Source organism: Ursus arctos, unplaced genomic scaffold, assembly GCF_023065955.2.
Source record: "Ursus arctos isolate Adak ecotype North America unplaced genomic scaffold, UrsArc2.0 scaffold_19, whole genome shotgun sequence".
NCBI lineage: Eukaryota > Metazoa > Chordata > Mammalia > Carnivora > Ursidae > Ursus > Ursus arctos.
The window spans coordinates 51234560-51260971 of record NW_026622863.1 but is presented as its reverse complement, the minus strand read 5'-3'; the positions used below and the strand labels follow the sequence as shown (position 1 = coordinate 51260971).

The 26412-nt window shown below is 54.2% G+C and overlaps 2 protein-coding genes across 6 annotated transcripts in view; both read left to right on the top strand.

Moving 5' to 3' along the window:
• The window catches only part of LOC113249762 (zinc finger protein 324A-like), a 46420-nt gene extending 29606 nt beyond the window's left edge, over nucleotides 1-16814 (top strand). For 3 of the 4 annotated variants that reach the window (XM_057313900.1, XM_048223538.2, XM_048223537.2), the window contains exons 2-5: nucleotides 10260-11332; nucleotides 12821-12947; nucleotides 13287-13403; nucleotides 13919-16814. In XM_057313900.1, coding sequence (XP_057169883.1) covers nucleotides 11300-11332; nucleotides 12821-12947; nucleotides 13287-13403; nucleotides 13919-15372 — 1731 coding nt within the window. In that variant the 5' untranslated portion in view covers nucleotides 10260-11299 and the 3' untranslated portion in view covers nucleotides 15373-16814. Of the gene's footprint in view, nucleotides 1-5260; nucleotides 5316-10259; nucleotides 11333-12820; nucleotides 12948-13286; nucleotides 13404-13918 lie in introns of all 4 variants that reach the window. The other variant, XM_057313899.1, reaches the window with a different exon arrangement.
• Nucleotides 16815-16895: 81 nt separating this feature from the next.
• On the top strand, nucleotides 16896-26234 carry ZNF446 (zinc finger protein 446). Of its 2 annotated transcripts, none has more exons than XM_044381025.3 (7): nucleotides 16896-19237; nucleotides 20513-20891; nucleotides 20968-21169; nucleotides 21446-21540; nucleotides 23343-23427; nucleotides 23643-23780; nucleotides 23922-26234. In XM_044381025.3, the coding sequence occupies exons 2-7, from the start codon at nucleotides 20550-20552 to the stop codon at nucleotides 24446-24448; spliced, it is 1389 nt and encodes a 462-aa protein (XP_044236960.1). In that variant the 5' UTR covers nucleotides 16896-19237; nucleotides 20513-20549; the 3' UTR covers nucleotides 24449-26234. The 2 variants fall into 2 exon arrangements, with proteins under 2 accessions (XP_044236960.1, XP_026347018.1); XM_026491233.4 differs by lacking the exon at nucleotides 16896-19237 and adding an exon at nucleotides 19424-19562.
• Nucleotides 26235-26412: the final 178 nt, after the last annotated feature.

Genomic DNA, 26412 nt, shown 5'->3' with positions numbered 1-26412 from the left:
ACCTGGGGAGGAGGGTAAGCTGGAGGAGTTATTATGTCTGGGAGGTGTTATAGAGGAGAGGGTTGCCAGGGGAGAGAGCAAGGTGCCCTGGTTTTTAGGCCTGGGGCTCGAAGAGATCCATTCATGTGCCCTGCAGGATCAGCTGTCTTCCTCACTCCAAGGCCTGATGACCTTCAAGGATGTGGCCATGTACCTCTCTTGGGAGGAGTGGAGACTCTTCACTGGCCCAGAGGATCCTGTACCGGGACGTGATGTTGAATGACTTCACGTTCATGGCCTTACTGAGGGAATCTCCTGCCTCTGTTTATGTGTTCCTTTTCAGAGTTGTTGGCACTCATTCTCACCCACCTACCATAACCTATAGAAAGGGCATTTCCCTGTTTTCAGGTAATTCATGTGAAAGGGAAGATAAGGAGGCACTGTTGGAAAAAGATGTTTCTAGAAAAATTGTATCACAGGTCTGGACTCCCAATGCTGGTCCTTCTAGCCAGAAGGTCCACCCTTATAACCCTGGTGGTTAAGTCTTCAGCGACTTTGTCCCTGGAGAAGTGTGGAAACAGACCCTGGACAGAAACTGCACATGTGGGGGGCATGCAGGAGAGAATTTTGGTTCCACTTAAACCTTCAGCTGCAACAGTTGACTTTAATATGGAGAGAAACCTCTCCCCTGTGATGAGTGCATACTATAGAAAAGCTGTGCACATGTAAGGATGTCCTGGACAGCTGTGACCTAACACCCAGCCACCCACAGTGATAGGAAGCCGTGAAGGAGTACTGTACTCAGGAAGGCCTTCCCACCCAGACCCAATATCGAGCAGTTCCCCAAGTCCACACTGCAGAGAAACCCTGCAAGTACAGCAGCTAGGGGACAGCCTTCCTGAAGAGCTCCACCCTCCTTAGCCACCTGACTCACCCTGAAGAGAGACTAGATAGATGCCCAACAAATAGAAATGTCTGCAAGGAGAAATCAGTGCTTGTTGGTCACCAAAAAATTCACACTAGAGAAACAGCCTTTGTGAGTCTGGAGAGTAGGAAGGCCTTCGGCCACACATGTAAACTGAAAAAGCATCAGAAAATTCACTCTGGGGAAAGGCCTTACGAGTACATGGAGTGTGGAAAAGCTTTCTGCCAAAGTTACACTCTAAATCAGCACCAGAAGGTTCACGCTGGTGAAAGGCCCCGAGTGTAGCAAATGTGGGAAAGTCTTTGGCCACAGGTCTAACCTTAGGAAGTACCAGAAGGTTCACACTGGAGAAGGGCCCTAAGAGTGCACCCATTGTGGGAGGGCCTTTAGTGAAACCCGAGCCCTTGTTCAGCACCAGATTGTTTACACCAAAGAAAGGCCATGTGAATGTGGCAAATGTGGGAAAGCCTTCAGCCACAAATTCCACATAGTTCCACACTTGAAATTGCAAACAAGAAAGACCTCTGAGTGCACCAAATGTGGCAAAGCCTTGGGGGCACCGGGGTGGCTCAGTCAGTTAAGTGTCTGCCTTCAGCTCGGGTCATGATCTCAGGGTCGTGGGATTGAGCCCCATGTGGGGTTCCCTGCTCAGCAGGGAGTCTGCTTCTCCCTCTCTCTCTTCCTCTTCCCCTTGCTTGTGCACTCTCTCTCTCTCTCAAATAAGTAAAAAAAAAAATTTTTTTTTTTTTAAGTGTGGCAAAGCCTTGAGCCAGTGCCTACTTTGCCCTGCATGATAGAGTTCATGCTGGAGAAAGACCTTACAAGTGCACTAAATGTGGAAAAACTTAGCCAGCCTTCCTCCATTATGCACCGTGAGAAAGCTCACACTAGAGAAAGGTCTTGCAAGTGCAGCGAGTGTGGGAAAGCCTTGAGCTGCAGATTTAATTTATTAAAAATCAAACTTCACACCAGATAAAGCCTTTAGAGTGCAGTCAGTGTCGGAAAGCTTCCAGCCCAAATGGCACATTTGCTCAGCTCCATTCCATGAGTGGACTGCACACGAGTGCATGAATCTAGGGAAGGATGGCTTGCCACTGTGGCTTCATTCAGCACGAAGGGAACCGCAGCCAGGATAAGCCCTGCACGAGTAGCTTTTGTGAGGTAACTTCCAGCAGCAGTTAAACCTTATGCACCAGCACACTCCCCTGAGGAAGTGATCTCCATGTGGGTGTTTGGCGGTCACCCCACACATGTGCCATGGACCCCCTACCACCAAATTTGTTTCCGAAGCTGCTGCTGTATGCACCAAGAGAATTTAAGAGGAAATTTCTTCACACAGAGGACTCCTGGGGAGATCTGGACAGTCACAAGCAGGTCTAGGCTGACTGCGCAGAACAGCAGCTGGGGCCGGGGGGGGGGGGGGGGGCAGGGGGCGGTGTGGGTTGGACCGTGTGGCTAAAGGAAGGAGCTGGGGGAAAGTTACTGCATGGAGGCTGGACATTTGTGACATTTAAGGTTCTCACTGGAGCACACACAGACTTGTCTTCAGCCTGCCTGCGTATGGAGCCAAAAGGGAAAGGGAGGGTGAGGTTTAGAAAGAAGTCAGCAGTCAAGCATCAGAAATGGAGTCAGACTCTTGAATGCAGCAGGAAAGCCTCCGTTGTCTGGCTTGTGTTGTGTCTGTGATCTGCCAGGATCTGGACAAGCGGCAGTCTGCCGTCTGTGGCATCTGGACTGTGCTGCCCTCATGCCTGTGTTGTTCAGGAAGGTCTGAGACTGAGTGCCCCCCTGGAGGGGATCCCGCTGGTCCTGAGCTGGTGTGGGGTTTCCTCTCAGCCATGATTGTGTTAGGCATGGTTACCTGCCAGCTCTGGCCAAGGAGACCTGGCCAGAGGAATCTCTGGAGGGATTTTGGAGAAAGTTTCCTTTCTTCACAGATGCCAACTCCATGTGTAATAGCCCTGGTGAATTTCATGATCCCCTGAATTAACATTCAAACAGCTTTTCTTTCTTTCTTTCTTTCTTTCTTTCTTTCTTTCTTTCTTTCTTTCTTTCTTTCTTTCTTTCTTTTTCTTTCTTCCCTCCCTCCCTCCCTCCCTCCCTTCCTTCCTTCCTTCCTTCCTTCCTTCCTTCCTTCCTCCATGCCCATTGTAGAGCCCAATGTGGGGCTTGAACACACAACCCTGAGATCAAAACCTGAGCTGAGATCAAGAGTCGGAGGCTTAATCGACTGAGCCACCCAGGCACCCCCAAACCAGCCTTCTCAGACTACTCTTGACTGATAATAAAGACCTTATTGTTTTTTTTAAGATTGTATTTATTTGTTTGTCAGAAAGAGCACACAAGGAGGGGGAGCAGCAGGCAGAGGTAGAAGCAGGCTCCCCATCGAGGAAGGAGCCCACTGTGGGACTCAGTCCCAGGACCCTAAGATGAAGGCATATGATGAACCTCGTAAGACAGTGAGGGTATGCCACAGCTTGAGAGGCTGGCTGCACCAGTCTAAGCAGAACTACGGAATTCAATATTCAATCAAGGCACAATCTTCTAAGTATTCAATTTTGCTAAGATGAAGTAATGTGATCATGACCTGAGCCAAATCAAAGGCAGACACTTAATGGACCGAGCCACCCAGGCGTCCCATAAATGCCTTATTTATAAAAATCATTTTATTTTATTTTATTTTATTTTTAAAGATTTTATTTATTTATTCAGCAGAGATAGAGACAGCCAGCGAGAGAGGGAACACAAGCAGGGGGAGTGGGAGAGGAAGAAGCAGGCTCATAGCAGAGGAGCCTGATGTGGGGCTCGATCCCATAACGCCGGGATCACGCCCTGAGCCGAAGGCAGACGCTTTAACCGCTGTGCCAGCCAGGCGCCCCTATAAAAATCATTTTAAATCTCCATTGCTGGGGTGCCTGGCTGGCTCAGTTGGTAGAGAATACAACTCTTGACCTTGGAGTTGTGAGTTCAAGCTCCACATTGGATCTAGAGATGACTTAAAAAATAAAATAAGGGGCGGCTCAGGGCGTGAGCCCGGCGTTCTGGGATCGAGTCCCACATCAGGCTCCTCCTCTGGGAGCCTGCTTCTTCCTCTCCTGCTCCCCTGCTTGTGTTCCCTCTCTCACTGGCTGTCTCTCTGTCAAATAAATAAATGAAATCTTTAAAAAAATAAAATAAAATAAATCTCCATTGCTTTATTGAGGAGGAGGTTGAGATACTGAAATCTGCCAGCATGAAAGTCAACATTGTTAATTTACATATAATAAAATTCTAATTTTTTAGAGGATTGCTAGACAAAAGATTAACAGCAGCCTTGCTCTCAATTTCAAAGGGGAAGGCACGTTATTGATATTATAAAAATCTAATTGAAACAGAAAGAAGGGAAATCTGCACATGGATGAGGGCAATAGTAAGCAAGAAAGGAAAAGAAGACAAAATTACATCAAATTGGGTACTTAAAATACCCACCCTCCTCAGTGGGGGAAACCCTGTGGACACAGCCAGGCTGGAGTCGGAGTCCCGACCAAGAGGCCTCAACAGAGCATCTTGCCCTCAGGTGAGACTTTGGACTGAACATCCCAATGAGGGCTGTATTTACAGGGCAGATGACGGGGTCTGAAGCTAAATACGTGTTTGCCTCTGTGCAGTTTGGAGGGGGCTGCATTTCTATGTTACCATGTCTTTACCAATTCAAAGAGCCTGGGCCATATGGACTTGTCTCTCTTCCCAGGTTCCATTCTGGGGGGCAGCGCAGCACGGAGCCAGAGGAGATACAAGGCAAAATTCATAGCTCTCAGTGTCAGAACAGCCAATTCTGACCTGGAGGCCAGCTAATGTCAATTAACCAGGCTCCGAGGTTACCCACGCCGCACAAGTCTCACAAGCAACAGTCTTGAGACTGCCTGCGTTTGTGCAGGTTGGGCTGGTGGGTAATGCAGGACAAATCGCAGAAACCTCCATCCGTACAATGCAGATGGGCAGAGGCAGAGGGAGAGGGAGAGAGAATCTCCAGCGGACTCCCTGCTGAGCACGGAGCCCGAGGCACAGCCGGATCTCACAACCTGGAGATCCTGACCTGAGCTGAAATCAAGAGTTGGACGCATTACGGACTGAGACACCCAGGCACCCCAAATGCTCCTAATTTTTAAAAATAATCTCTCTACCCAACGTGGGGATCAAACACACGACCTGGAAATCAAGATTCAGATGCTATGCCGACTAAGCCAGCCCAATGCCCCAAAATGCTCTTTAAAATGTGTAGGTGTTTACAAATGTGTGCACCTATGAAATGGCCACACTTAGAATATTGAACATTCTCATCACATCTAAGTTCACTTTGTGCTGCTTCCCACCCAGGCACCTCCAAGCCATGTGTCAGACAACTACTGAGGACTTGCTTGCTCCACTATAGGTTAGTTTTGTCTTTTCTAGCACGTTATATAAATGGAATAATTTATACCATATGGACTGTTTTGTGTGTTCTTTCACTCACCAAAATTTTGGGAGATTCATCAATGTTGTAACATATACCATTATTTCACTTATTACTAAGGAGTACCTCATTGTAGGAAATATTACTACATGTTTATTCCACTCACCAGTTGTTACCCATCGGAGTTGTTTCCAACTTTTAGCTATTATGAATAAAGGTGCTATGAACATTATGTACCAGGATTTTTTAAAGACTTTTTTTCTAAGACTTGATTTTAAAGTAATCTCTGTACCCAATGTGGGGCTTCAATTCACAACCCCAAGTTCAAGATTCACATGCTCTACTGACTGAGCCAGCCAGGTGCCCCTCGTGTACCAGGATTTTGTGGTCACGTGCTTTCATTTTCTAAGGATAAATCCCTAAAGGAATTGCTGAGCTGTACGATAGGCATATGATGAACCTCGTAAGACAGTGAGGGTATGCCACAGCTTGAGAGGCTGGCTGCACCAGTCTAAGCAGAACTACGGAATTCAATATTCAATCAAGGCACAATCTTCTAAGTATTCAATTTTGCTAAGATGAAGTAATGTGATTATAAATTCCTCCTGGGAGGGACGCCTCGGTGACTCAGTCGGTTAAGCGTCTGCCTTCTGCTCGGGTCATGATCACGGGGTCCTGGGATCAAGTTCCGCATCAGGCTCCTTGCTCAGCCGCAAGCCTGCCTCTCCCTCTGCCTGTTGCTCCCCCCACTTGTTCTCTCTCTCAGACAAATAAACACATAAGATCTTTTTAAAAGGTAAAAAAAGAAGTTCTCCTGGGGAAGGAAAATGCCTTCAAGTCCCTCATTGTACGCAGCAGGGACTAGCACAGTGCCTCACTCTGAGTCTAAATGTAGCATCCTTGGTGACCAGAAGGAAAACTCCAATACTGCCTGACAATTTCAAGTCAAGAAATACACAGCTCCTGTTAGGAAGCTAGGCATGAGCAATAGCAGGCTAGACCTTAGGTATCCTTACCAAGGGCCCCACCGCACGCCAGGCCTGCCCAGGGACCGCCCCATTCCACCCATCCAGCAGGCAGTTTGTGGTTACAGCGTCCCAGCAGAGGAAGAGTTAAGTTTGTTGTGCTTGTTGCACTTGTGCAGAAAGCAGCTGCTTGTCCTTATCTGACCTGTGCCTCTAGAACAGAAATAATGTTGAGGTTTCCTCTGGTGCAGGTATTTGGGGGGCTTGTTGTTAAGATTTTATTTATTTATTTGAGAGACAGAGCCTCTCAGGAGTCGCCATACGGGCATTTTGAATGCATCATGGGAAGGACGTGCTTAATTGGCTAATTATTATATAATTCAGGCCTGTCACTCAAATGATACGACCCTAGGATGCACCACAAAGAAAACATTGATAGAAGCCCACACCCTGGAGTTTCTGGGGCCATTGTCTCCCTTGACTGGCCTGCTTCTCCCTTGGAATGTACTTTATTTTTTTTTTTTTAAGATTTTATTTATTTATTTGACAGAGAGAGACAGCCAGCGAGAGAGGGAACACAAGCAGGGGGAGTGGGAGAGGAAGAAGCAGGCTCTTAGTGGAGGAGCCTGATGTGGGGCTCGAACCCAGAATGCTGGGATCACGCCCTGAGCCGAAGGCAGATGCTTAACCACTGTGCTACCCAGGCGCCCCTGGAATGTACTTTAATAAAACTTTGCTCTGCTGTACTTTCAGGATGTTGTCCTGTCACTCTTTACTGCAGTGGTGAAAATAACCAAGGCTTCCTTTCTTTTCCATCTAACTCTCCAGAACACTCTCGGTCCCTAAATCCCTGGCACCACATTAGGCAATGACCATGACAAGGATGCTTCCCTTTGTTCCTGCTTCAGAGCATGTGCCTGCGTGTGTGCTATGCGGCAGAGGGCTGTGGTGATTCTGTGTAAGTGGGGAGGCTGGCTTCGCCACCAGAAACACTGGTCATGGGGCGCCTGGGTGGCGCAGTCGTTAAGCGTCTGCCTTCCGCTCAGGGCGTGATCCCGGATCCCTGGGATCCCTGGGATCGCTGGAATCGAGCCCCGCATCAGGCTCCTCCGCTGGAAGCCTGCTTCTTCCTCTCCCTCTCCCCCTTCTTGTGTTCCCTTTCTTGCTGGCTGTCTCTCTCTGTCAAATAAATAAATAAAATCTTAAAAAAAAAAAAAAAAAAGAAAGACTGGTCATGTGCTTAAATTCCCTCTGCCTCCACCACCTAAGGATATTTCCTCTCCTTCCAAAGACCGTCAAACCCACCCTAACTGGCCAGTGATTTTTTTTTTTAATGATTTTTTATTATATTATGTTAGTCACCATACAGTACATCCCCGGTTTCCGATGTAAGGCTCGATGATTCATTAGTTGTGTATAACACCCAGTGCACCATGCAATACGTGCCCTCCTTACTACCCATCACCGGTCTGTCCCATTCCCCCACCCCCCTCCCCTCTGAAGTCCTCAGTTTGTTTCTCATAGTCCATAGTCTCTCATGTTTCATTCCCCCTTCTGATTACCCCCCCTTTCTTTATCCCTTTCTTCCCCTACCGATCATCCTAGTTCTTATGTTCCATAGATGAGAGAAATCATATGATAGTTGTCTTTCTCTGCGTGACTTATTTCACTTAGCATTATCTCCTCCAGTGCTGTCCATGTTGTAGCAAATGTTGAGAACTCGTTCTTTCTGATAGCTGAGTAATATTCCATTGTATATATGGACCACAACTTCTTAATCCAGTCATCTGTTGAAGGGCATCTCGGCTCCTTCCACAATTTAGCTATTGTGGACATTGCTGCTATGAACATTGGGGTGCATATGGCCCTTCTCTTCACTACGTCTGTATCTTTGGGGTAAATACCCAGTAGTGCAATGGCTGGATCATAGGGTAGCTCAATTTTTAACTTTTTAAGGGACCTCCACACTGTTTTCCAGAGGGCCAGTGATTTTAATGAAACAATTTTATCATTGTGGATAGTAAGTGGAAGAGGGCACCAACGAAGGACAAGACCTCCAGAGCAAGCTGGTATCCAGCCACACTATTCCTCCTAAGGGGTTGTGGGAGAGGACAAAGACAGCAGCAACAACAGGATGCCCCTCGCAGGGATCATGAGTTGTAAATGAGTGAACATATGTGAAAAGCTAAAAACAGTACCTGAAAGAAGGTAGGCCATGATAAAGTTCATTCACTTATTGGGACCCCCAGTCCCTTGGAAAGAATGCTCCAATATTGTGAGACACTAGACACCCATAATCCATGGATGGTTTTTTCTTGAATAACAGACATCAAACTCATTGCTAAATTGTTTTAATTTTGTTATTAGACAGCTCCATGTAAATATCACTGTCCCGTTGCCATGTGGTTATCCCAGGAGGCCCCAGGTGCCAGTTGATTTGGTCTGGGCACTTGGGCTACTCCCTTCCCCTCTCGCTCCATGCCGAGGCTGGACACCGAGGTATGCTCAGCAGTACCCGCTTCCTCATCACCGCCCACTCCAACAGCCAGCTTCCCTGAGAGATGAAAGGTAGGGCAGGAGCAACTGAGGTTCTGGTTCCTGCGGCAGTCAGGAATAGAACCCTCTGAACTAGGATGCAATGTGAGAGGACGCTGGTGGCTAGAAGCACTTTCTGACTCCCAGGTGTGGAAGGCTCTAACACTGTTAGCAGTGTGGCCAAAAACAGGCGTGGTGTTTTCCACAAGACATAGAGGTGCCCCACATTAATGCCAGGCTGCCTGGGCCGGGAGCTGAATGGTGATATGCCCCAAAACCACGAGCTGTGCATTCTTAGTCCAGTACTTTAGGTGGGAAGAAACTTAAATCACAGCCAGGGGACATCAGCTCCCCAGAACACACAGGTTATAGTCAGAGGAAACCAGCTGCAAACTCAGGTCAGCCTGACCTACCTTGGGCCTAAGCTCTGACTCGTCTTCCTCCATGTTGCTTTTTTTTATTTTTTAAAGATTTCATATATTTATTTGAGAGGGGGAGAGGGAGAGAGAGAAAGCAGGAGTGAGAAAGGGAGCTCAAGGTGAGTCTTGATCCCGGGACCCTGAGATCATGACCAGAGCCGAGATCAGGAGTCTGACGCTTAACTGACTGAGCCACCCATTCCCCCAGGAAACTTTGATTCAGTGTATTAGGGTGTGGGGCACGGAGCTTGCATATACATTCAGGAACTTATACATACTCTATTATTGAGGCACATTGGTTCAATTGTGTCTTGGTTTGCTGTCTTGCCCCCACCCCTAGCACCCCTACCCCGCAGTGCATTCTTGTTCACGGGAGATTGGAGCCAGGGATATGGACCTATTTTGTGTACAGAGGAAGACTTGTTGCCTTTTTTTTTTTTCATTTCCAATTAAATTATGAACTTATCAAACAGCATTTCTCTAAATATTAGGCAATCAAGATCCCTCTAGTCTAATTACACATTATAGGGATAATTTTAAAATAAGAAGTTTTCAAGAGACTTAATGTCTCCAAACATTCAGAGTGCTTTAAATTGTAATGCTTCTAAGCTTTTGATTAAACCACGAGTTTAATATGTTAGATTTTCTTAAATTCGTTCGAAGTGAGCAATATTTACACACGAATATTGCAAAATTGATGTGCTCCCTTGCACATCGAGGATTTCCATTCTAAGGATGAGTTATGGCTGAGATAGATGCACATATAAGGAGGGAGGAAGGCAGGCAGGCAGAAAGAATGAACGAACTTGACACAGATCAATTCCGTATTTCCTTAAAACGGTGGGTAAGAAGCGCTGGGTAATATTATTGTTCCATCTATGTATGAAGATTACGGATCCCGAAAACCCGTCACAGTGGAGCAACAAAGGGAAAATCTCTTGTTCTCTGCCAGCAGTCGTCCGTGTGCACTGAGACTGCCTTTCCTTTGTTTTTGTGTGTGACAGACACCCAGGTCGGTCCCGAAGAAGAGCAAGGAATCGATACCGTGATGTGCCAGCACCACCTAGACGACCCAAAGACAAGCAAGTCTGGGAAAGTCCATTTTGCGCGGCCCATTTAGCAAGGAAAACGGATGGTTTAGGGACGTCTCAGAGAACGATCCAGACTCAAGAAAGATGCGGGCTGGGGGCTTGCACCTCTTGGTGGAGAGGCTGCAAAACTGATGTCAACCCCACAGGCCACAGAGAGGCCGAACCCTAGCACAGGCCTCCAGAGGTGGAACCGGGTCTGCATTCCCGGGCTCGCGGCCGAAACACCACCACGGCTCCCAGCCCGGCCCTACCGCGGGGCTTTGCCCTTAAAGCCCCGGGCTGGGGTCGCCTCCTGGGACGTTTAGCCTCGGGGCCTTTCCCTTGGGTGCACGGCGGCCTCCCAGGACCCTGAGCGCAGGACGCCCAGCCAGGTGACTCCCCACGTCAGGCGCGCGGGCCCTCGGAGGCGGGGGCGCCTGCGGGACTGCATTTCCCAGCGCGCTGCGCGGACACGCCTGGCCGTTGCCACGGACGTGTGAAAGGGCGCCGCCCAGGGAGCTGCAGAGCGGGCGGGAACTACGCTTCCCAGAAGGCGCCGCGCGTGCGACCGCTGCGCGCATTGGGCCAATGAGGGCTTGTGGGGGCTGGACTTCCGGCGTCCGGGGACTGTCACTTTGCTGCGGGGCGTGGGGCCACACCGGTGTTGGGGATTGGAGCGCGGTGGGCCCTAGCCTGTTTCCAGGAGGCTTGCAGAGTCGAAGCGAGGGCCGCGACGAGTGCGCGAGCGGAGGGCCGCTAGGCGCACGCCGTGGTCGCGGGCGACGGTCGCGCCGCCCGAATCTCGGTTTCTCCGGGTGGAGCCCGGCCGCCCGCGGGGCTGTGGGGCGGTGCCCCGAGTCACGTGTTCCCCGACCCCCGGGCGGCTGGGCAGGCGGCGTCCTGGCCTCCAGGGCGTCTGTGCCCTAGACGGACGGGGAGACTGAGGCTCGGAGCCGGGACGTCCGCGTCGTCCGATGGCGACCGCGGCGCTGACAGACCCGGCGCAGGTGAGTAGAGGAAGTTTAAGACCCCACCCACCGCCTAGATCCGTCCTGGAGGGACCCGAGTCTCGACTCAGGGAGGGACTTTACCTGGACGTTTTGTCTCCCTCTCGGTTCGTCCTAGGCCCCGGTGTTCAGGCCAGTGGAGCGTGCACGTGTGAGAGCCCCCCTTCTGGCAGCTCAGGGAGTGAGGTGTAGAAGGAAGTTCCAGACGGAGGGTCCCGCACTTGCAAAAAGCTGGGGGGAGACTGAGCCTAGTTGCTTCCGAAACAGCTTCCTGACGTGAGCACGGGAGAGAAATGGCAGGCTGGAGTTGCGTCGGGGTCCGTGGGAGGATTCGAACAGAGACTGGACATGCTCTAAGTTAGGGTGTTTAAAGTATTGCCACCGTTTGCTTGGCGGGAAAATGACGCAGAGCAGGGGTGGCCGTGTGCAGGGAGCAGGCACTGCCGCAGCCCAGGTGGCCGAAGACGGCACCTGCGGCACACCAGGCCAGTGGAGATGGGAAGAGTGGTTGGATTCTGGATAGATCTGATGTCTCAGTGTGGCGTGGGAGCCAGTGGCCCGAGTGGAGCACAGTCCCCAGTTTTTTTGGCCTGAGACCCCGGAAGAACGGAACTGCTGTAGACAGAAACAGGAATTTGAGGGAAAGTGGGCTTCAGAGTAAGATCAGGGAGTCTGTGATGTCCCAGAGTGGAGGTATTATCACGTGGACCTGGAATTGCAGATGTCCAAGGACACAGTCCTGATACTCTAAGCCAAGGCAGGGCCTGGGACTCAAATTTAGGAGGAAGGAATCTCATGGACTCAGCCAGGGCTGGGTAGCACTCCAGGAAGATGGAGACAGGCTGGGAGCCCCTGGGGCTCTGGGAGGAAGTCTGGCAAGTGGCTGAAGACAGGGTTTTGGCCAAGGAAATGGGGGTAGGGGGTGGGGGCGTATGGAGGGAGGAGGAAACTGGCTTCCTGTGTGCCCAGGAGATCCTTGGGCCCCCTCCTGTAGTGACTGGAGGGGATCAGCCCAGTCCTTCGTGCTGGAGGAGCAGCCTTGGCATGTCAGGCAAGTTCAGCAGAAGGGGGCATCCCTCCAGACATGGGCATGTCCTGGCGGGTCCATAGCTGGGACTTGTACAATTGCTAATTGCAAGAACAGTTAAGGGCATGTTTGGGGAGGGTCCGTTTGTGCAAAGGCTGGAGCATAAGTGGGCACCTGGGCCTGCCTTTGGGGTGGCGGCCATCTGAAGGCCGTGAGCTTGCTCTGGCTGCCTTGTGGAAGTGGCCAGTGGGGAGGCCGCGAAGGCATCTATGCCCTAGACAGGTAGGGTTTAGGGGAGAGGAGGGAAGTTCATCTGCAGAGCCCGGGGGAGGAGGGGGTAGGGGAGGAAGGTAAGCCTCTGAGGGACATGAGGAAAGGTAGCCACTGGGACAGGGAGGTGGGTCCTGGGTCATACAGCCATAGCTTAGATCGTGTCCATCTTCCCCTGCCCACTGTTGTAGGGCCTGATGGCCTTTGAGGATGTGGCCGTGTACTTCTCCCAGGAGGAGTGGGAGCTCCTGGACGCAGCCCAGAGGGCCTTGTACTGCCACGTGATGCTAGAGAACTTCGCACTTGTGGCCTCACTGGGTAAGGCCCTGGGTTCTCCATGGGAAGCTCAGTTGTCGCCGGCACTAACCCCATGTCTCCTGTTGGCCCGTGAGCAGCCTCACACCAGCTGGCCGCGTGTCCCTGTGCCACTGTGGAGTCTCTGTGTCCAGGCTCGGCCCCTTTCACCTGCCCCTGCCAGCACGGTTCTCCCCACAGGAACCATTGAACTTTTCCTGTGAGTCCTTCCCAGTGGTGTGTTTTTCTGGTTGCACAGATGACACCGTCTGTGTCCCATAAAGTCGTGACTCCTGCCATCTGTTGGGCAGGAGGTTGTCTTGAGCTGGGCCTGGCCTCTCACTTGCTTGTCTTTTCTCACAGGACTCTCTGCCTCACGACCCCGGGTAGTCATCCAGCTTGAGCGTGGCGAGGATCCCTGGGTTCTCAGTGGGACAGTTGTGACACCAGCCAGTAATGCTCACAGGAAGCCCAGCCCTGGTGAGTGGGGACTCAGAGGTGTGAGCTAGGGCCCACCAATGGCCAGGCTTCTATCCCCCTTTCCCTGCCTTCCTGGACAGTCTCATCTCCTGCCTCCCACCTGACTCCCTCCCGTTCTCCTTTTATCGTCAGCCCCTCCTGGAGGCTCCGGCCTTGGCTTGCCCATCAGCGGGGAGCTCCCAGGGTACCTCATTCCAGGCACCGGGGCACAGCCTTTACCAGGACGCTCCTGGTCCCGCTTTCATGGAGCTGACCGTGCTAGGGGAGAGGCAGTGGGGAAACAGAGTTCGTGAGTTAAGCCTGTAGCATCAGGTTGCCATCAGCGTAAGGAGCAAAAGCAGGCTTGGGCAGCCCCCCGAGACAGAAGTGAATTACAGACACTGGTGTGTGGGTGCTGCTTTTCTCCCTAGCTTGCACAGCCAGTCCTTGGCATCCCCTTTGCCTGACCACTAGGCCTCCCTGGTCATCCCTTCTTGGCCAGGATGACCCAGGATCTACCATTTCTGTGCCTTCAGGTTCCCGTCATCTGGCATGTGACAGAGTTGTTCCAGGAGAAGCTGCGCTGCCAGGGGCCTTCCATGATGGCTCCTCTCCCGCACGTACAAGGGTCCTCCCCTTCACTGGCATCTGTGAACGTGGGAAAAGCCTGGAGGGCTGGCAGGGCACCTCCCCCTCTCAGGAGAAAAAACCCACAGGGGTGTCTGTAATCTATTGGGAGCGGCTCTTGCTAGGTCCTGGCAGTGGGGAGGCCAGCGTCAGTCTGCGGCTGACCTCCCCACTGAGGACGGCCGAGGCCAGCCCACCCAAGGAGAAGGCTCTTATGACCCGCCCCATGCCAGGCAAGCAGCTAAGGGCATGTGGGGGTCAGAAGCCATATGGGCAGGAGGCCCCTGGGAGAGCTTTCCCAAAAATTCCAGAGTTAGAGGCTGGTCTCACCTCTGGGGAAGGAGGAAAGAGTCTGGCTAGCCACAAGCCTCATGGACTCCCTGCTGGCCAGGAGCCCCCGAACTGGGATCAGCTGGGCAAGGCCCTGCACAGCGGCCCCGGCCTGCTTCCCGGGGAGAAGCCCTTCGAATGCAGGGCGTGCAGCAAGGTGTTCGTGAAGAGCTCGGACCTGCTCAAGCACCTGCGCACGCACACCGGGGAGCGGCCCTACGAGTGCGCGCAGTGTGGCAAGGCCTTCAGCCAGACATCACACCTGACGCAACACCAGCGCATCCACAGCGGTGAGACGCCCTACGCGTGCCCGGCCTGCGGCAAGGCCTTCCGGCATAGCTCCTCACTGGTGCGGCACCAGCGCATCCACACGGCCGAGAAGTCCTTCCGCTGTGGCGAGTGTGGCAAGGCCTTCAGCCACGGCTCCAACCTCAGCCAGCACCGCAAGATCCACGCGGGCGGGCGGCCCTACGCGTGTGCCCAGTGTGGCCGCCGCTTCTGCCGCAACTCACACCTGATTCAGCACGAGCGCACGCACACGGGTGAGAAGCCTTACACCTGTGCCCTTTGCGGTGCCGCCTTCAGCCAGGGTTCTTCGCTCTTTAAGCACCAGCGTGTGCACACAGGCGAGAAGCCCTTCGCCTGCGCACAGTGTGGCCGCGCCTTCAGCCACAGCTCTAACCTCACGCAGCATCAGCTGCTGCACACGGGCGAGCGGCCCTTCCGCTGTGGGGACTGCGGGAAGGCTTTTGCCAAGGGGGCGGTGTTGCTCAGCCACCGACGCATCCACACGGGGGAGAAGCCCTTTGTGTGCGCGCAGTGTGGCCGCGCCTTCCGTGAGCGCCCGGCCCTCTTCCACCACCAGAGGATCCACACGGGAGAGAAACCTGTGCGGAGAGCCCGGCGTGGGGCAGGCCTGTGCCCCCAGGCCAGGCCTTCTTCGGTGGCGTCGTCCGAGGGCTCCCTGGGGAGGGAGGCCGGGCCCACTCCTGCCTCAGGTCCAGCTGCAGTTTCAAAGCCCACCGAAGCCTGAGTTCGCAGCTCCAGCCTTCCTGGCTGTCGTAAAACATCCACGTTCCCGGCACATCCACGTTTTGGAGAAGACCCGTGTGTGCGTGCACCGCTGCGCGTGGTGACGATGTTTGCCGTTTCAGCCACAGCTCACTCCAACCCTAGGTGGTCAGGCTGCAGGAATATGAGGGGGATATTTCCCCCATTTGGCTGCTGGGACTTTGGTAGGGCAGAGACTTGGCGTCAGAGTGCCGTTCATGCCCGTTATGACTATGGGTGCTCAGGTGAGGAGGGGGAGTGCTGGAATGCTGGGGAGGCAGTCCTAGAAATTTCCCCTGTGCACGCACAAACTGGCCACCAGCCTGGCCGTAAGGATGTTCCTCCAAGACCTCACTTCATCCAAGGCCTCCTGGGAGTGGACCCACTAGATGGGAGGTCATGTGGGGGTCTAGTGTTGACCTTGGACTCTAAGTCTTAGTTTCCACCCCTGCGGAAAAGAACAGATGAGAGAGAGACAGAGACGGAGAGAGAGAGTCAGGCCTACAGAGGGAATTTGCAGCATCCTGACAGGCAAGATCTTGATAAGGGCCAACACGTGCCAGTTGCCAGCTCTGTGAGGTGGCTGCTGTGGCTGGTATCCCCACTTCTCAGATGAGGAAACTGAGGCAGAGAGAGGGAATGTGAGTTGTACGCAGCAGAGGCAGGACTTGAGTCCAGGCCACAGGCCCAGCATCCAGACAGCTCCCCACACTGGCACCCGTGCTCTGGTCTGCCAGTGTGAGAGCTAGGTGATGCCAGGCCTGGCTACCCGCAGGTGGCAGTCCCACAGTGGGTGGGGCAAGTAGAAGTGGAGGTCCCTGGGGTGGGGAGAGGGAGACAGACATAAAGAATGATGGCTCTTGAGCCTTGCTCTTTCAGTTTCTCATGCAAGCCTCAGCATTGGCCATGTCTCATTGTTACCAAAGGCACCACTACAGGAGCCTTTATATCCCCACTGCCCTGACGAGAGGTGATCATCGCAACAGGTTCGGAGGAGACCAGTTGCGACTACTCGTTTCTGCAGGGTCTGGTGGCAAGTGCCCACGTGTTCTCTTCCCTCCAGAGGACAGAGGATTTGCTGTCATCTAAGGCCCTGTGTGTGCACCCTCCCATCGTGGGACACCTGCACATGGCTGGGACATGGAGTCAGAGGGGTTGGGTGGGACCAGGTTTCTCCCTGTGGCCCTCAGCAGACCAGGGCCCATCCTGACCTCAGTCCTCACACTCAGGAATGTCAGTGGTCTCTTTATTTGGGAACAAGAAAGACCGAAAATTAGAAGTTAGAACGGATGCCATTGTGTAAAATCCTTGGCATGGTACTGTGGAAGTCCACAGCCTCAGCCTCCCCTCCAGCCTCCAGGTCATGGTTCAGAGGGATTTAATAACACAGTCCAGAGAGGCTTCCTGATAAAAATTTCTCAAAAATGTGCCCAGTAACAGTCTGATGCCTGTTTCATCTTAGCACAGTGTATACATGCCTTCAGTGTGTTGTCACGGAGCTGCAGGGACTTGGCTTTGACCCATGTCTCTTGGAGAGCCAAACGGTAGACATGTAGGCTGTCTGAGGCCCACTGAGTGTCTATAATACCTGTTATCCCCTTCGCAGCCAGAGGTATGGGGTCAGCCCAGGAGATCTAGGTAGGGTGGATAGCCTGGGCTGGCCCCAGACAAGGCTTCATATTGAGGCTTTGTGGATCCAGGCCAGCGAATCTAGGCAGGAGCCACCAGTAGTGGCCAGGTTAACTCCAGGCGGTGGGTCCTCTAGTCCCACCACCTCCAAGATTCGGCAGCTATGTGTCATATACTAAGACCACAGACATATCGCCCTCCCATTCTCACTTCCTTCCAGCAGTGCCAGACCTGTCTTCTATTCTGGAATCTCACAACTCCTGCAAGGAGAGGAGTCTTGCTGGACCCGTTCCCAGAGACCCTTCAATGCAGATTCTATGCCAGGCCTCTGAGCCACTGTTCACCCATCCTGAGCCACTCATCCTTTCTCCTCTGCTCTGGTACACACTCTGGCCTCACCCCCATCTTACCTTCCCTTAGAATGGCACCACGAGCTTGCCACTCTCCGTCTGAACAGCTGTGAAATGCAGACAAACCTCTACTCTCACTGATAGCTCTTGGGAGCCCATGGGATTCAGGACCAAATGCAACTGTCAAAGAGCAAGTGGGTACCCAAATTATATGCAACCTTTTCTGCATCTTGGACTGACATTTCTGGAGCTCTAATGACCCCTTGAGCTGGGTCTGATGTCCTAAGCCATCTCCCCACGAGTCTCCTCCACACTTCATTGAGCTCCTTCCAACCTGTGTGCTTGGCCCCTGCTATGCCTCACTTCTACCCTTCTCAAATCCTCCCCTCCCAGTACCTAGGACTGATCAGTGGCCCATACTGAAGTCTTACAGGAACTGTAACCTGCCTTTCTCCATGTCTTGGGCCTTACACTGCCCTCCCCTAAGCTTCTGTGGTCATGTTGAGCCTTGTCCTATTTGGCTAGTTCTTCTCTTGATCCTGAGCAGGCTGAGTGTAAAAGTGCCCTTGAGCTCTCTGGGGCAAGATGGTGGTGTGAACACATGCATTTCACTTGGTTCAGAAACCCACTGAAGCTACAGAGATGAGAGTGTTTAAAAAGACAAACCCACAAGACTGAGTATGGTGAATCGGGTCAACAGCAACGGCATTCTGGAACTAGAAGCAGATGCAGATGTGGGATCTTTCTCAGATTTAGAGAAAGCCAAATATTGATTTTGCACTGGGGGAAGTGGATTGAGGTCCCACCAGGCTTATATTGCAGAACTCCAGAAGGCTTGCAAACCAGTAGCCCCCAGGGAGAGGAGACCTAAACAAAGATGCCTGGGGGAGAGCTACTAAAGCTATTAGAGCACCAGCTCTCCCCATACAGTGGATGGTGGAAGTCATTTCTGGGGAATCCATACAGTTCCAGAGAAGCAATCTAAGTCGCCTCCCCAAAACAGCTCAGTCTGATGACACATAGAAGAGTTGATAGGCCCCAGTCATGCAGATGCTTACAGCTTCCAATCAGTAAGACCACTGCTCTTCACTGAGTGCTGGCAGATAGGGATTACTAGGTATCACAAGAAATCAAAACACGCATATGCAATTTAGTATTGAATAAGCCATTAACCAGCTACTTGGTTTCTGGGAGCAAAGCACCCCTTCCCACATTCTTGCCTACTGAGATAAACTGAAGATCTCTCTTACTCATTCTGGTACCCGGTGTAAAAGGTTAGCAGCGTCCCATGACCTGGACAAAAACCTTCATCCCTCACTTTGCAGTACTGACATCTGAGAACATGTCTGAGACTCTGAGGGTATAAATCTTGGGACAGTTTCGTCATGTGTAAACGAGTGCCTACCCCGGTCCCTGTCCTCGATGTCCGCGGGGCGCTCAGTAGAGGTCGAATGAAGGACCCCAGCACCATCCTCGCTGGAATCCTTCCTGGGGTTGGTGGAGAAAGTCCACGATGAGGCCCGCCTCCCGAGCCGTAGCCCGCTTCCTCCTGGGACCACCTGGAGGCGAGTCTCGGCCAAACTACGCTACAGCAGCCGTCACTTCCGGCCTCCAGGAGGACCGGGCGACGCTCTGGTCGTTGCCTTGGTAACCGAGGGAGGCGAGCGCGTGTCCTCTACCGGTTACCAAGCGAACTGCTCAGCGGCTAGAGCGAAGCCTCAGGAGGAGCGCTGGGGAGGGGCCTCGGTGGGGTGCCAGCTCTGAATGGCCGTAAGGTCACGCTCCTCCCCCTCACCTCACTTGCCAATAGGCGCCGGGTCCATTGTGCACATGCGCAGGATTCTCACATACCGTCCGTCACGGCCGTTGGTGAGTCTAGGGCTCGGACGCAAAGGAAGAGCGGTCGCCAGTGAGGGGAGGGAGTCCCCCAACTCTGGGACTCTTCAGATTTCTCTAAGAGGAACAGAGCTCTTCTCAGTCGTGAGAGGCCTTTGGAAATGAGCATCCGCTGGCGGAGACCGCGCGCTTCCTTGCTTGCTGAGTGTCACGGGAAACGTAGTCCGAAGGGAGGGGGCAGTACCTGCCGCGCAGGCGCGTGATTGGCCGGGGCGGAGTTGCCATGGCAACGCGCGGAGGGGCGGGGAGGCGGGGCCCCTACCAGAAGCGGCGTCCCTGCATCCGCGCCGCGGTGGAGGTGAGCGCGGGCGGGGCGGGGCGGGGCGCGGCTTTTTCCCCGGCCCTGGGGACCGGGCTGCCCTGCGCGCCCAGCACCCCGCCTGCGTCCTGGCGCGCTGCGCGCGCCAGCTCCTGGCCTCGGCCCCCGCCCTTCCTGCGCCCAGCACCGCGTTCCCCGTCCTCTGGCGAGACCCCGTCTTTCCCCTCCCTTTTGGAGACGGACTCTGGGGGGTCGGGCCTGTTCTAGATGGCCTCACAGGCCCCCCAGGTGGGCTTGTTTCATTGCAGACCCTCTTGACGGCCGGGACACAGTGTTCGCTCACGACTCCACGCAACTCGTAGCTTTGTTTTGTTGTGCTTGTCACATGTTCGGTTCGGGCGCTCTGAGTCATTAGTTCGCTGGGGTCAGCGACCACGGTGTCTTGGAGTACATGCAGCCCCTGCCTCGACTCACGGCACACAGGTGCCTCATGCTTCTAGCCGGTCCCTCAGGGTGCCCACTTCAGTCAATATGTCCCGATGTCCTGGAGATCGTGGGGACACACGCTCCGCCATAGCCCAGCTCGGCCCGGTGTCCTACTGCTGCCTCTTCCCACCTTCACTGCTCCCACTCAACAGGGATGATGGCCTCACCTGGTCCCTGGCTCCCTGTCCCTCGGCCTCCTGCCGGTCACTTTCCCTGGCTCCTGAGTCAGACCCTGGAAGCCTGCGATGACTCCTTTTGCCTACCTTTTCATCATTTCCCGCGGTTTCCTGGAAACAAAGCATTCATCCACAAGGCTTCTTTCTGCCTTCAGTTCCTGTCAGCAGCTGGCTCCTGTGACCCCTCCCTCCAGGAAGCCTTCCCAGTCTCATGCATCCCTGTGCCAGGGTCCTCCCTCCACGAGCCTCAGTTCCCTGGGCTGGGCCTGTCTGCCCTACCCTAGCCATGGTCTCTTAGCCCGCACCCTGATCCCTCCTTTCCTGCAGGTCCCTCTTGCTGGCTACAAGAAGACACCCTACAACAATGCCATCCCCACTGGGCCCCCCACGCCTGCCCTCTGTGGACCCCGTGGCCATCCTGGAGGAACCTGAGGCAGCACGCCTGCGCTTCCGGGGATTCTGCTACCAGGAGGTGGCAGGTCCCCGTGAGGCCCTGGCCCGGCTTCGAGAGCTGTGCCGGCAGTGGCTGCGGCCAGAGGCATGCTCCAAGGAGCAGATGCTGGAGTTGCTGGTGCTGGAGCAGTTTCTGGGCACACTGCCTCCTGAGATTCAGGCCTGGGTGCAGGGCCAGCAGCCAGGCAGCCCTGAGGAGGCTGTAGCCCTGGTCGAGGGCCTGCAGCATGACCCTGGGCAGCTGCTGGGCTGGGTGAGTGTCACCAATGTTGGCTTCTTGGAGGAACAGAGCAAAACTAGAGCCCCTGTGACTTGCCTCTCCCCCTCAGATCACAGCCCATGTCCTGAAGCAAGTGGTGCTCCCATCAGCACAGAAGACAGAAGAGTCCTTGGGGAGATCCCACCCTTCAGCAACAGTGGAGCTCCTCAGGGCAACCTCTGGGGAGGGCTCACAGGACACCCAGATGGAGAGGTCTGCCCAGCTTAGCTGCAGTGTGAAGGAGGAGCCAGATGCTGATGGGCAGGAGATGGGTGAGAGTGGGAGCCCCACAAGGTCTGGGGTGCTCCCGGAGGGAATGTCAATGTCCCAAGATGGGATGAGGGCTCAGGAAGGACTGCAGACTGCAGAGCTGGGCCCCCAGGAGGCAGGAGGAAAGGACTGGCGGACTGCCTGCCTGCCGTGTGACTGGCACACACAGTAGTCTCCTGCCTCCTGGCAGAGGAAAGCCAAAGCTGCAGCACCAACAGCAGCTCACCTGCCGTGGCTCACGTGAGCAGCCCCTGACCTTCATCTGCCTCATTTCCTAGCACCTTCCAACCCCCCAAATCCAGCCCAGTCCTGCGAGAGGCACCCTGGACACCGGGAACCGGCCTCCACATCCTTCCACGCACCCAGGATTCAGGTAAGCAGCCCCAGGTAGGAGGTGCAGGTACCCAGTAGGAGGAGTGTGTCCTTGGAGGCCCCTCTGCTGTCAGTTTTGTAGGCTTCTTGGCTCGCAGCTTTTGTGCGCTTTGCTGCCCAGAAATGGAGTTGGTATCAGGGCCCCTCCTGCAGGTCCTGGGGTATAGGGACAGGCTGGTGGTCTCTCTAAAATTGGGGGAAATTTGGGCTTCAGGCCATGGAATCTGGTTTGGAGTGACTGGAACTGGTAGGGGTTGGCGTTGGCGTTCTCATATACAGAGAAATCGGGGATTTTGAATCACCCAGTAGTCTTAAACTGGTACCTGGGGATTTGAACCCTCAAGTGTGCACGGTGTGGGGTCAAGATGATGAACCTTGGCAAGAAAGCCTGAGCACCATGCAACAGCCTGGCCTCCCCAGCACACCAGGGATCAGAATGGAGATAGCCAGGAAATAACCTGCAGCCACCTCTTTCCTGGAGCTTTCCTCAGAGGCCAACGAGCCCTGGGCTGCGGCCAGCTGGGCATGGAAGCTCCGCCGAGACCCCTGCTACCTGGAGTGCTCGCTTCCTGAGTGTGGGCAGCAGGGGTCCTGTCCTCTCCCAGCAACTTTGCTCCTAAGCCACTCCGCTGGGGAGCGTTCCCAGTAGAAGAGCGGGTTCAGATGTGCTTGGAGGCCACAACATTCCTGCAGGCTCTCTTCACAGTCTGATGGCACAGTGGGAAACAGCGGGGTGGGCAGACCACACCCTCCGAAGGCTTCTGACCTCCAGCTAGCAGCATTCCAGCTGTGGCTTCATGTGGCTGCCACCTCCCTGTCACTGGACCTGCAGTGGTTTGTCTGTCAGGACTACTTTTCCCACCCCAGCAAAGCCCCAGATGATGGGAATTTGGGAGGCAAGGAGAGCAGAACCCAGGGACAGGGAGTGCTAAAGTCCACAAGGGTCCCTGCTTCGACCTCCAGAGCTCACCCTCTGGCAACAGGCAGGAGCCCGCCCACCGCCCCACCCACACACATCATCTGAGCCCTGAGATGCTTGGCTGCACGTCCTAATGTGAGTCCTCCTGCCCTCAACCTCCCTGCAGCCTGCTCCCCACATCTGGGGATGCTGACGGCCCTCAGCAGCTCCTCCAAGGAGGATCTCTTTTACTTTTGTAACCAGGGGCTTGGGGAGAGGTGGCTGGATCCCCTTGGGTCCCCAGGCCTTTTGCTCTCAATGCAGCACACTGTTCAAGGCAAGGAGGTGGGGACAGTCATATCCACCCCCACCCAGGCTTCCCGCGGAACGCGTCAGGGGCTTCTCAGCTTCAGTTTGTCTGGCTAGAATATGGAGTGGGGCTTCTGAGGGGGACAGGTGCTAGCAGCATCCCCCCAGTGAGCTGAAGGACAGGTCCTGTCTGCCCTATTTCCCAACCGTCACACACCCTTTTCACTTTCATCCTTTTTTTTTTTTTTAAGATTTTATTTATTTATTCGACAGAGAGAGACAGCCAGCGAGAGAGGGAACACAAGCAGGGGGAGTGGGAGAGGAAGAAGCAGGCTCCTTGTAGAGGAGCCTGATGTGGGGCTCGATCCCAGAACGCTGGGATCACGCCCTGAGCCGAAGGCAGACGCTTAACGACTGCGCCACTCGGGTGCCCCAACCTTCATCCTTAATGAGCAAAAGGGCTTTGGTAACTTGCCCGCTCCCTCAAGTAATTAGTAAAGCTGTGGCCAGGGGACACAGGCAGGGTAGGGCACTGCAGGGCGGGGTAGAGGATGGGGCTGGACGGGCACCAAGGGTGATGGGCCACATCCCCACAGGAGGAGTGGGGGCTACTGGACCCATCACAGAAGGAACTGTACTGGGACGCAATGCTGGAGAAGTATGGCACGGTGGTCTCCCTGGGTAAGGACCAGCCATGACCCCTCCTTTGGTGTCCTCATACCACTGGCTATAGGGCTCACTGCCCAGCCCTTTCCTGTGCACGTCTCTCAGTGCTTACCCAAGTTCCCACTCGTTACCTGGGGGCACCCTGTCCCCCACCCCTGCCCCTAATACGTAAGAGTCCCTTACCTGTCCCCATGCCAGGACTGCTACCTGACTATCCCTCACCCCGGCAGGGATACCGGCCCCCCCGCCGGAGGCACAGGCTGAGTCGGAGCCGGAGGCACGGGCTGAGTCGGAGCCGGAGGCACGGGCTGAGTCGGAGCCAGAGGCACTGCGTTCAGAGACAGAGGGTCGAAGAAGCCTCCATCCAGGTGAGCGCTTCTCTATGCGGCCTGAACCACCTGTTCTCTGGTGGGTGGGGGAGCATGTCTGCCCCACACACCTGGAGGGAGAGGGTGGGCCAGGGTCCAGGGCACCGGGCTACCTGGGACTGCCACCTCTCTTTCCCCCAGGAGATGAGAGTGAGAGCCACTGCGAGGGTCCACCCCACTGCCCAGAGGCGCAGCCACCCCGGGGCCCGGGGTCTGTCACCTGGGAGGGCCCGTCTGGGGCCTCTCTGTCTGCCAGGGCAGTGCTGGGAGCAGGGCTGGAGCCTGGTGCTCCACGGAGGAAGCCTTACACCTGTGAGCTGTGTGGCCGAGGCTTCGACTGGAAATCAGTCTTTGTCATCCACCACCGGACACACGCAGATGGCCAGGGTACACGGGCCCCGGCACTGGCCGTCGGGGGCGCCCAGAAGCTGCCACAGGGTTCCCGGGAGCCAGGCATGGCCCGACACCCCCGGCGCGTGCTCCCAGGCCCCCGGAGCTATGCGTGTGAGGAGTGCGGGCGCAGCTTCAGCTGGAAGTCGCAGCTGGTCATCCACCGCAAGAGCCACGCGGGCCAGCGGCGCCACTTCTGTGGAGACTGCGGCCGTGGCTTCGACTGGAAGTCCCAGCTGGTCATCCACAGGAAGAGCCACCGGCCCGAAGCCCCATGAGTGGCTCGAGAAGGCAGCCTCATCTTGGGGGCCTTGGAGCCTCCAGGGTCTGGACACAGTTCCCGGTACTCTGGCTCCAGCCTTCCCAGGGCTGCTCAGCCTCTGTCTGTGACACTGGTGAATCGGAGTTCCTGGGAGGGTCCCCGCCCCCATTTCGGTCTCCCCAAACAGCCACCTGTGTGTAAGTAAAAGAAGCTGTCCCTCCCACCACCGCCCGGTGAGGCCTGGCTTGCAATCCGCTGCCTAAGCCTGGTAACTTCCAAGCTCTGAGATCCCCAACTATGACCTGATGCAGGCTGACAGGCTGAGGACTCTCCCTGCCCCTGGGACCTTACTGGCCCCAGGTGGGTGCTCGAAAACGGCCCCTTTCCACTCTTCCTGATGCTTCTGGGCCTGACGTCTTGGTGTGGAAGTTGCAGAAAGTTTAGGAGAGCGTGCCTGGCTTCTGTTTGCAGGCAGATGGGAAACTAATGACCTTCCGCATTTGAGATGTTTTAAAAATTCCACTTTTGTAATGGGAAGTTTCTGCATAAGAATCCTGATCTCTGCTTTCTGCTGGTCAGAATATCAGCAGCGCCACTCCTGCCTGGCAGCTGGAGCCACAGGAAGGGCCAGCAGTCCTGGTCTCCTGGCCTACTGTATTCCTTGGCCACCCATGTCACTCCTTGGCCTCCTTGGCCTTTGAGCTCTTGAGTCCCAGCTTGAGTGGACACTAAGGGGACTTCCTTTGCAAGTACGGATGGACAGGAGGGTGGCCTCTGAGAAAAGGGTCCACAAACGGATGTCACTTAGGCCATGTGATTTCAAAGTAGTTTGTGTTCACTTAGACAAATTTGAAATGTACAAGAGAGCAAGTGGCCCCGAGTTCCACTGTCTCGTGCCAGTGACTATCCCAGGAGTTCACACGTATGGGCGTCATATAAATCTTGTGGAGCTACTGTATATATCATGCTCTTCTCACCCCCTCATTTCCCTGTTATTAAAAATGCATTTTAGTGCCTGGGTCAAAATTCCATTTTCTGTCCGGCACTGTCATTTCTACCAAGCCCAGATAGTTCATTGTTCAACCCCGTGGTACCCAGTACCGGGGATACACACTCCTGCGCATACACTCGGGGTGCAGCTCTGCTTATTTCCCTTAGAGTAGTCTCCCCAGATGGGATCGTTGCCTTTCCACAGCATGGGATTTTTCTTTTGTTTTTGCCTTAAACAACACTGGATTCCTTGAACCAATTCCAAGTCCTCCCCTCCCCCGACAACACCAGCAATTCTCCAACAGAAAATATTTTTTAACTCCAATCAGAAAATGAGTAGGGACGGGGCGCCTGGGTGGCTCAGTTGTTAAATGTCTGCCTTTGGCTCAGGGCGTGATCCCGGCGTTTTCTGGGATCGAGCCCCGCATCAGGCTCCTCTGCTGGGAGCCTGCTTCTTCCTCTCCCATTCCCCCTGCTTGTGTTCCCTCTCTCACTGGCTGTCTCTCTCTGTCAAATAAATAAAATCTAAAAAAAAAAAAAAAAAAAAAAAAAAAAAAAATGACTAGGGACGCCTGGGTGGCTCTCCGGTTAAGCGGCTGCCTTTGGCTCAGGTCATGATCCCGGGGTCCTGGGATTGAGTCCCACATGGGGCTCCTTGCTCAGCGGAAAGCCTGCTTCTCCCTCTGCCTGCTCTGCCTGCCGCTACCCCTGCTTGTGCGCGAGTGCACACTCGCTCGCTCTCTCTCCCCCTGACAAATAAAATCTTTAAAAAAAAAAAAAATGACTAAAAGCCTAATAGAAAAATGGATAAAGGCTATGAATCCGTAATTCACATTAGAAGAAACATGACTGGCCTAACAAACCAGAAAAGACATACATGCTCAGAAGTAATCAGGGAAATACCGGTGCTGTGAAGGCAGGGCCTGGCTTACCATGTTCACAAACCCTGTTGCTGGCATTATACTTGGTATGCATAGCATGGCCAACAGG